Below are 11,239 nucleotides of genomic sequence, written 5' to 3'. Positions count from 1 at the left end.
TCATGAGAATGTTTCATCATCGGTAAGCAGGTACCCACATCCATAAAGTACTTACCCGAGAGGAAATAATTATATTTTATTTTGATTATTTTATGAATGGAATGCATTTGAAATGTTTGAATTCCCGCTCCTCTCATCTGTTTGCAGTATTCCATCTTTCATTGCAGATTTTTGCCGCCGAGAAAACAGTGTCTTTTTTCAGTTTTCACAGGATAGATTTATTGATTAAATTAAATAATCATAATATGTCGCTGAGATCCTTCCCACCTTCCTCGACCTTCATTCGCATTTCCCACCACCAATCTAAACGAAGTAAGACCACAATGATTACTAATGTAATGATATTTATTAATTTTCAAAATTTTCAGTAGTTAGCCATTTTATTTAGAACGATTATTTTTCGCAAGTCATATTTTCAATTGATATTTATTTGTAAATTCATTTTTTAATATATGTTTTGAGATGGTTGCGGGCTCGATACCCGCTACAAGCACAGGAGCGACATGCATATAATATTTATATTGGTAGGTATATAATGTTATTTCCATCTGTATTATTAATCTATTGGGATTGGTTGTTCTATAAACCCACGAAAATATCCTTGAGCTGTCATACGAGACGAGACGTGACGTAGTTCAATTTGTAATAAACTACACTCTAAAATATATTTTATTTCTTTCTCAACGACGCGCAATGGGAAAAAAATGTAAGAAACTTGAGATAGGATATTGTTTTCGCTCTAGCGACGGGAAACAAAATCTGATTTCCGTGTTTTACTATTAGTTCGAGTGCACGCCACTAGATGGGACTACTGTAATTTAACTGGTTTGATTTTCTTCTTTTACCAAAATAACAAAAATAAAGCATTGTTAATCGCATTATTACAAAATGTTAAAAATATATTTTTGCATGTACTTACTTACCTAGATTCTTATTATATAAATGTTATACGTCGGTCCATTTGTAGAGGTTGTTAATTCATATTTATAGCAAATGTATTCATTTGATTTCGAGTCGAGAGGTTCATGGATTGATTTCGCTCTCAGATCATTATTGATCCGTGATTTCGCCATTACAATATTCTGTTTGGTATTGAAGTGGATTTTTCTACGTACTTTTAAACCCTTTTGGCCTGGGTTGTGAAATGTTGGAAATTATGTTTCACTTACATTATTACTTAAAGTATTACTTTTGAGATAAAAAATGCAAAGATTTTTTGACGTGAAACATTTTTTGGCGCGCCTAGGGGGGTAAAATCGACTCTTGCGTAGCAAGACGGGACGGCGCACAGTGGGCTGAAAATCGGCTTTCATAGACATAGAGACTTGAATTTTCAAGGGTATTTTTTTTTGCTAGAAATGGATTCTGCTGATCATTACTATGCTATAAAATGTCGTACGAAGAAATTGCGTGTACAAATGAAGGAGTTATAATTTTTTTAAGAAAAATTTGTATGGCGCTGACATTAAAAATGAGGCTTTCTCTGGAATCATAAGGTTGGCCGTTCTATCTTTACACACAGATAATACTACTATTTATTTGTATTTTTTTGACATACTTCGTATTGTGGCGCAAGGTGCGATTATTTTTTTAAAAATCCTCAAAGTTGAAAAAACCCTTTTTATTGTTGATGATTCATTTTAATGCTTAAATGCTTTTAGGCTTGCAGTGTAAATAAAATATTGTAAACTAGACAAAGCATACTCATATGTAAAGCATTTAAGCATTAAAATGAATCTTCAACATAAAAAAGTTTTTTTTTCAACTTTGAGGGTTTTTAAAAAAAAAATCACAAGTTTCGCCACAATACAAAGTATGTCAAAAAATACAAATAAATAGTAGTATATTTGTGTGTAAGGATATAATGGTCAACCTTATGATTCCAGAGATAGCCTCATTTTTAATGTCAGCTCCATACAAATTTTTCTTAAAAAAATGATGACTCCTTCATTTGTACACGCAATTCCTTCATACAAAATTTTATAGCATATTAATGATCAGCAGAATCCATTTCTAGCCAAAAAAATACACTTGAAAATACAAGTCTCTATGTCTATGAAAGGCGATTTTCAGCCCACTGTGCACAGTGTTTTGGCTTGCAGTGTAAATAAAATATTGTAAACTAGACAAAGCATACTCATATGTAAAGCATTTAAGCATTAAAATGATTCATTAACAAAAAAAAGATTTTTTTTCAACTTTAGGATTTTTAAAAAATAAATCGCACCTTGCGCCACAATATGAAGTATGTCAAAAAAATACAAATAAATAGTAGTATTATCTGTGTGTAAAGATAGAACGGCCAACCTTATGATTCCAGAGATAGCCTCATTTTTAATGTCAGCGCTATACAAATTTTTCTTAAAAAAATTATAACTCCTTCATTTGTACACGCAATTGCTTCGTACGACATTTTATAGCATAGTAATGATCAGCAAAATCCATTTCTAGCCAAAAAAAATACCCTTGAAAATTCAAGTCTCTATGTCTATGAAAGCCGATTTTCAGCCCACTGTGCGGCGCTCTTGCACGGAATCAAGCTTCATTCGGCCAGACTCGTGACTCATCGGCTCTTTCCGCCCGGCCGCCAAGACACTGTGCGGGGAAGACTCATCGAATAAGTTTCTAAGCTAATCTCAAAGATTTTTCTTCATTCCAAAGTAAAGGATGGTATAACGCATTGTTTTAATGTACAATACTTTTAAAATTTTTAATATATTTCACATCTGCCAGGCGTACCGTGAAGCCTATTTTTTTAAATGGAATATTGGTGATCCATGAAATAAAAAAAATATACATTGCTATCAAAAACATGTTATTAATGATTATTTTTTTGTGTTTCCCCAGTCAAGTACCCCTTCTTCCTCGGGCTTGACGACCAAGGGCTTCAGGGTTGCGGGGGTGGGGGGGACCCTGCCTCTGGAGAGCTGACCAATTCAGGTAAACCTTTCTATATCTTCTTCTGACTTACAACTTACATGACCCCTTGACCAAGTACATATCAGATACAGACCTGAGTGGTAGATATAATCATTATCGCCCTGGTGAAAGACCGCCATTCGGAAACGAAACATTGCTGGATCAGATCTGAATAGCCGGGTAATTAATTCCCAACTATCCTTCACCAAAGGCGGCTCGTGACTTTTGAGTGTGATAGAGTGGCTAAGTTTGAAAAATTCGACATTACAATGTTGTTTAGTCCAAAATGATTTTTTTTTTAGAAAAAATTCTTTTCTCGATGAAGATTTCCAGGTAATCGGTGCGGCGCACTGCCAGACTGAAATTTCCTGTAAATCTTTGTGCATTTTTTTTCAGGAAAAAAAAAGTTTTTGGCTACAACAACATCTACAATGCCATTTCTTTATTTTTATATTAGTACTCTAGTATACCCAAGTCACCAGCCGCCACCACCTCTTTCCCCTTTTCTTTCCCTTCCCACTCCTTTCAGTCTTACTCCATACCAGTGGCGGCTCGTGACTTGTGGGGGTACTAGAGTGCTAATATTACAAAAATGGCATATAGATGTTCTTGTAGCTGAAAACATTTTTTTTTTTTTAAATTCGATTTTTTGTAAGAAGATTTTCAGGAAATCCGTCAAACTGGCCAAACTGAAATTTCCTGAAACCCTAATAAAAAAAAATCGAATTTGAGAAAAAAAAAGTTTTCAGGTACAACAACATCAATAATGTTTTTTTTTTTGTAATATTAGCAATCGAGAAAACACAAAAGTCACGAGCCGCCACTGCTGCATACCTCATTTGGGATGCCGGAGAACCACTGGCTCCGGGCAGTTGGGATTGTTGTGTGGTGACCACATTAAAGCCATTTTTTTTAAACCGTGCAAGACTTTCCAACGCTGCGGAGCCAAGGCATTCCCATTGGGGAATGTTGTAAGGCTAAAGGCATCAGGGGAGCGGAAGGAGATGAGCGAGATGAAGGTTGGAAAGTCACTAAACATAGATAAAGCCGTTTCAAGCAGCGTTTCGATTCTACACATTTCTCTTCAGGGCGACAGTGAAAGTACCTCCCACTTTGAAACGAGCTACAAATATCCTACAATAGAGTAAATCAAATTTAATAATGTTATTACTACCTTTATTAGTTTAAGGATTTTATTTGTATTATTGTGACAGCAGTTACGGTGCTCATAGCCTTTATCAAACTGCGGTTAGACCACATTGAGACGACTTATTTATGTAATTTTATTTATCCAACACTATTGTTTTTTTTTACGATGTTTAAAAACAATTTACTTAAAAAACAATCTCGATAATTCAATTTGTTCATTCTGTAGGGGCACTTATCATTAAAATCTGTTTCCCTGTATTTAATTGTCGTAACTGCTTCGTCGAAACAGTTGTCACAATAAATAAACTACAAGTTTTGGTAGGCATATATTATTATTAAAAACATTTGTCCATGACGTGTTTAGAAACCGCGACCTCTGGGCTCTTATGCGTAAGTCGTTGTTACAAATATACACACTAAACTTTGCAGCGGTGTCGCTACTATAGACACTAGGAATACAAAAATCTATGGATTTCAAAATGTTCCCTTCTTTTGCCTGCAAAGTTAAGTATGCCAAGCTGTTCCTAGATCTTGTTCCCGGTCTCCTAGGGCTCCTTGGGTTAGCCTCCTCTGTGAACTTTAACCTTCATGGCCGATTAACTAACCCAATGAACGTATTTATATTGTGGTTTCCAGTTATTTCCGGGATGGTGTCCGGATCCCCTAGCAGGTCCGCCCTCTCCAGCGCAGAGAGGTTCTCCCGGAAGGTCTTCGTAGGTGGACTGCCACCGGATATTGACGAAGGTGAGTCACATACTAGATAAATCCAACAAATTGTGTGGCAACGTTTAGCCAAAAAAATTAGTTAAATAATAAATTATAACAATATGTTAAAAGGCGTTAGTACCTATAAGTAGAAAACAAATTTATCGGGAACATAAAATAATATTTATTAGAAGGGTTTTAAAAGTTTCAATGACCTCCTTCTATATGTAAAGAAAGCTAAAAACCTAACAATTTTTTAGGGTTATCTCTCAATATTGTGAAGTACTAATTTTAGTAGGTACGTAGGTAATATAGTGTTATACTAGGAAAAAAGTTAAATACTAGATAAATAAAATTAATGTACAACTAAATATAATATTTAAATATAAAAAGCTTGTCAAAAAATCACAAAAATTTATGAAATGGAATAATTTTTTTTTCATTTCTATGATGGCAACACTCCGATTTTAGCGTAAAAGTTGTAATGATTCTTTATTAATTTGTTTTAAACACATTATCATATTTATGCTAACGAGGCTAGGTTTTCAGGCTCTTTTTTTAAAATTATTTTTTATGTACCAGTTCTGTAGAAATTTAAAGACGCGCCAAATAGCTCCTAAAAATTTAAGTGGATTCGAAAGTAAGTTTGTATTTGAGTTCTGAATCCTCCTGGTTGGTTGAACTAGACAAATACTAAAAGCTTCTTGCATGTAGTTTTTATTTAATCTTCAATATTGTGGTTTCCACGCAATTACCTCACGAAGGGCCAGTTTTATCACAGAAAATAAAAAAAAATCATCAAATTTCAAAGAGATTTTTCTAGTTCTGTAAAAGTTCCATTAGACTTTTGTTATTATTTCAGTTCTGTGATACATTTCATTCATCTGGCTCATAATGATACAATAACAGAACTTTAAAATTAAATTTTGAATCCGATGAATTGTATACGGGATAGTAAAATACTGTGAAAAAACTGGCCCAAGAACGGGTTGTTTCACAAAATGTCAATAATTCATCAAATTTCAAGGTTAAATTAAGAGTTATGTGAAATTTATGTTATTATTTTACTTCTGTGAAACAACTGACCCATAAAAGAATAAGCACAGAAATTGAGTTAAACTTTAAGAGAAATTAAAATTTAACATGGAAATTATAACAATTCATCCAATTTCCAAGTTAAACTTTAAGAGAACTTGAAATTTAACATGGAAATTATAACAATTCATCCAATTTCCAAGTTAAAAATCAAGAGCTGTGAATGTTTTATTCAAGTTCTGTGATTGAATGAAATTTTATGAAAAAAAAAATCATGAACCGTTTGCCTAACAATGCTAGAATTTTGACCCGTCGCGTCGGTGGCTGAGTTGACATCGCGTTTGGGTCCCACCCAGGCGTAGTGTATTCCATTCTTCGGCTGACTAAGTCCTCCATCACAAGTAGTAGTAGGTGATTTTCAAATATTGTCAGGTTATTCGTAACCCGGGAATGTTTGTTTTTCTTAAAAAAAAAAAGAATAATAGTACTTGAACAGGACTTCACAGAACATGAATACTAATTTTTAATTTTGAGGAATTGTTCAAATTATGTGAAAAACGCGTCTTAAATAACAGCAAGTTGAAATATTAAATTTCCTTGGAATACGTATGGAATCATTTCCGTTTAGGAATGTGAGGAATGAAAACTAATTTCTGAACACCGTTTGATTTAAAAAATATTCACTTAAACCGTTGTCTTAAGTTGCAATTATTTTTTTTTCTTTCAACCATCTTGTTGATGCCATTTAAAACTATTTAAACGAACTCAGCGCCCTCGTTTGTTGCCTTTTTCATTTTGACGACCTGAGTGTTTGTTTTACAGAGGAGATCACCTCCTCCTTCCGGCGTTTCGGAGCTCTCGTGGTGGACTGGCCCCACAAGGCGGAGAGCAAGAGTTACTTCCCTCCCAAGGGGTACGCCTTCCTCCTGTTTCAGGTAAACCCTTATATTCTTTCTTCTTCTCTTTCTTCAATCATTCATCTCGACTGTGCTTTGGTAAAACCCTTCAAGCAACATTTTTGGGAATATTACTTTCCAGTGGTTTCACATAGAATAATCTTCGAAGTGCAACATGGTAGAGTAGAGTAATTTTTGCTGATTAAAATGCATTTTCAATATTAAAAACTAGCTTTACTCAAATATCTCATGATTATAAATAAAATTTCAATATCTTACACCAACATTTTCACAATCAAACATCTATTATTATGATATAAACTTAAAGATTTTTCAATTAGTTTTACGAATCCGCAAATTTCGTTATTATCTTCTCCTTAAAGTTCTCATTTTATGGCTTGGAGGGTTTTTATCACAAAACATTCAATTCTGATATGCAAAAAAATACAGTTGAATCAGGTTACTGGAGGTGAATCTTTACTTACATTGAAAAGTCTGAATCTTAATTCAGTACAAAGGAAATAGGTATTCAATTGCATTATCATTTTAAGACTCTACCAGCTTTCCTGGAAGGAAATTGAAACGTTGGACGTTGTTCCTTTGAGCCGACCGCAGATTTTGATAATACCAACGATAGTAAAATATAATAACTAACTAACTAACCATCACGCCGTTTCCCGCGGGGGTAGGCAGAGAGGACGGACCGCCAAACAATTTGGTTTTGTAACACTCCTTGCCTCATTCACATTCATACATACTCTTTTATTGTTCTGATTCGTGACGTGGCCCGACCCAAGTATCTGATCCACTTGATCGTGCCATGTCTTCCATGGCTTATCGGGTCAAGGTTGCTAATTAGAAGAGTGCCATACTAGTCCCCTAGATTTAGTCTCTTACATTTATTGCTCTGTAGTTACTTACCTTTAAGCGCTCGCATACCGCTTCCTAACACTGTATGCGGGGACATTGAAGGTCTAGATTCCTTCTTATATTATGTAGAGTCGTTTACACAAAAAAAATAGATTCTTGCGAGAGCTCCGAAGGGGTGACCATAAGTCACCTATACCGGGGTGGGACAGCGGTGGGTCACTTCAATAGTCCCCTAGATTTGCCTCGACAGGCTATTTTAAAGTATTCATGTTTCCATGTTGGTATTATTTGTTTGTGTGATGTTATCAATCTGTATGTGTTTGCAGGATGAGTGCTCGGTGCAGCTACTGATGGCTGCGTGCATCACAGACGAAGACAAGCTGTACCTGTGCGTGTCCTCACCCACCATCAAGGATAAGCCGGTGCAGATCCGGCCCTGGCGGCTGGAGGACGCGGACTTCGTGCTGGACACGTCGAGCCCCCTGGCACTGGAGCCCCGCCGAACGGTGTTCGTAGGCGGCGTGCCCCGCCCGCTCAAGGCGCCCGAGCTGGCACTGATCATGGACCGGCTATACGGGGGAGTGTGCTACGCCGGTATCGACACGGATCCCGACCTCAAGTACCCCAAGGGGGCGGGCCGGGTGGCTTTCACCAACCAGCAGTCCTACATCGCAGCCATCTCTGCCAGGTTCGTCCAGCTGCAGCACGGGGACATCGACAAGCGGGTGGAGGTGACTAGTTACTCCATATTGCAAGCATTACCTAATGACCTAATGGCCTAACTACCTCCAAGCATGATGGCTACTCGGGACTTTGTGATATTTAAGTTTGGTATAACTGGTTCGCAGGTGAAGCCCTACGTGCTGGATGATCAGCCATGCGACGAGTGCCAGGGTGCGCGTTGCGGGGGCAAGTTTGCGCCCTTTTTCTGTGCCAACGTCAGATGTCTGCAGGTACTAACAAAAACAATTTAAAGTCGATGCTTTCTTGGATTTTGCTGAAAGTGACTATACTGATGGGTTTTTTATTTCAGTATTACTGCGAGCACTGCTGGGCGAGCATCCACTCTGGGCCAGGCAGAGAGTTCCACAAGCCGCTGGTGAAGGAGGGAGCCGACAGACCGCGCGCTGTGCCCTTCCGCTGGTGTTAGACAAACTATCACAGCCTAGCCTAGCCTAGCCTAGCTGTAACCTATAATATTACATAGAAATTTAATTGGATATGTACTTTGGTTGTTAAAAAACCTACCCGCAACTTGACGCACGTAAATATCTCTCGAGCCGATCTTAAAAAGCAACTGAAATACCGGCCCTAACACATTAATTACATTCATTTCGTTATTATCATAAATTTCATTAGGTAATGCATGCAAGCATGGAGTAACTAGTGACCTCCACTCACGGAGGTCACTGGTTGGTGAAAGCCACCCGGCCCGCCCCCTCGGGGTACTTGAGGTCGGGATCCGTGTCGATACCGGCGTAGCACACTCCCCCGTACAGCCGGTCCATGATCAGTGGTCGCCAGCTCGGGCGCCTTGAGCGGGCGGGGGCTCCAGTGCCAGGGGGCTCGACGTGTCCAGCACGAAGTCCGCGTCCTCCAGCCGCCAGGGCCGGATCTGCACCGGCTTATCCTTGATGGTGGGTGAGGACACGCACAGGTACAGCTTGTCTTCGTAGTGAGGGATCCATGTTTTTAAATTGTTGATGAAAAAGATATTAAACTCGATTTTTTGTCCGTTCATTTAATTGTTGAAGACATTTTTGGTGTCAATGCCAAAACGGAAAAATTATTGCTGTCCGAAAATAACGTTGTGTCATTTAGCTGATTTTACACTATAATATTATTTTTTAATTGGGATTGCATGCTGACTGAAAAATTGCGGAAACTTCTTCAAGTTACGGTAGTTTATCGAAGACAACCATCATTACTCTTTATCGATGACAACCATCGTTACCATTTGGCGTCTCGGTCAAAATAGTGACCATTTTATTTAATCGTTACCTACCTTAGTTTATAAGACATTTAATTATTTGAATTATTTATGTTTATGGCAAGTATTATTCTTATCTCCTTATTCATTCATAATAATTTTATTTTTCTTCAATTTCTTATTTTTCTAATAATTGGTGATGTATTTACTTGGCGAAAGAGCGGATGGATATTTGTAATACACCCGTAATTCTTGTAAGAGCAAAGGTACTAATTGACAAAAGGAGGTAGTAACCGGATTTCGTTGATACTATAACAACTGCCTTTGAACTTAACAATTATGTATAATTTATAATATGTACGCTTTAATTAGGTACAGGTTTTTAATAATTTAGTAGGTCTCATTATTTTTTAAATCGAATAATTTGCTAAAATAACCCTGTACAATGTATTTTATGCTTTATTTCCGTACGCACTTTAATTTAGAAAAATGTTAACGATGTTTTTAAAGTACGTAATAATCTGAATTCAAATGAATAACTTATTTGTAATATTTCTGGCCATTCGTCTACTCGTAGATATTGATATTAAGGCGATGCACTACGTAGAGTAATATTTTAAATCGAGCCGCTATCAATAACACCCCTTACGTAGATGGCGATAAGGTTTAAATTCCCGCTTAACACCATCCGCCTGTTTTGATTTATGCAAGAAAAAAACATGGCCAAAAAGTGCCTTTTATTTTATTTTGTGGATGTTATATTAATTTTTTTCCGATCATTTTATAAATAACTTAATTTGACACATTATACAATAAAATCATAACCGAATGGGTTCGTAAGTAGGAGATTTTGAACTTTAAAGCGGTTTTTATAGGCCTTATACATTATTTTTTTCTGGGCTTATAAAAAGACTTATCTAAAAATACTGGATTATTTCAAAGGCCAAGATGTATTCTACTTGCAGTATTTAATTAAAGCACCTGAAACATTTCTAGGCGACCAAATTTTCAAACTAAAAACACATGATTTTGAATTACTACGTAGTGCATCGCCTTAACCCGAACCAATCAGTTTTAAAAAGCATTTAAATTACATTATGTGCTTTTGCTTACCGATTCATTATATAATTCTATATTATTTCACTATTTTACTATTTTTATTATTATATTTGGAAGTATCCAATGGTTGGATGCTTTCAGAATTAAGAATTATCCATCTTATTTCTGCTTAAAAATATATTACGTTATTTTATATAGAAGAACAATTTAATTTTTATATGAAGAGAAATAAATTCATTTTTTATTTAAGCGTCGAATCTTGTGAAAGTGTTACTTTTCTATTTATTCGAAATGTTATTTTTCCAACAAACTCTGTTTATTGATATAATATGCAAGTTCTTTTTTTCGTAATTTTAATGTGAATTGCTTAGGTAATAATACTTGAATAGTTGTTTGTTATTATTAAAGGTCAATAATATACCCTTAATAACAAATTAAAATAAGCAGTTGGATATGTTCCTATATATTATTTTAATACTAATTATCAAATTTAATTATTAATCAACATTAAAGTTTTTGTGACGTGCAAATATGTCAGACAATATTACGAAAACTATAAATAGTGTATTCTAACACCTAGTCTGTTAAGAATGCTATTTACAATACAGACTAATACTTTAATAATTTCTCTAGTGCATTGCATGCATTATAATAACATTACTTCAGATTTATAGTA

The 11,239-nt window shown here is 35.9% G+C and overlaps 1 protein-coding gene and 1 pseudogene across 1 annotated transcript; one reads left to right on the top strand and one right to left on the bottom strand.

Moving 5' to 3' along the window:
* Positions 1-245: 245 nt before the first annotated feature.
* On the top strand, positions 246-8,799 carry LOC149420428 (translational regulator orb2-like). The gene is made up of 7 exons (XM_089636359.1): positions 246-312; positions 2,848-2,940; positions 4,705-4,812; positions 6,631-6,743; positions 7,901-8,305; positions 8,423-8,527; positions 8,608-8,799. The coding sequence occupies exons 1-7, from the start codon at positions 246-248 to the stop codon at positions 8,722-8,724; spliced, it is 1,008 nt and encodes a 335-aa protein (XP_089492485.1). The 3' UTR covers positions 8,725-8,799.
* A 181-nt stretch (positions 8,800-8,980) lies between these two features.
* On the bottom strand, positions 8,981-9,315 carry LOC149420427 (cytoplasmic polyadenylation element-binding protein 2 pseudogene; annotated as a pseudogene).
* Positions 9,316-11,239: the final 1,924 nt, after the last annotated feature.

This window comes from Hesperophylax consimilis, chromosome 10, assembly GCF_061612785.1.
Source record: "Hesperophylax consimilis isolate HC1 chromosome 10, BYU_Hcon_1.0, whole genome shotgun sequence".
NCBI lineage: Eukaryota > Metazoa > Arthropoda > Insecta > Trichoptera > Limnephilidae > Hesperophylax > Hesperophylax consimilis.
This window is presented reverse-complemented; position numbering and strand designations above follow the sequence as displayed.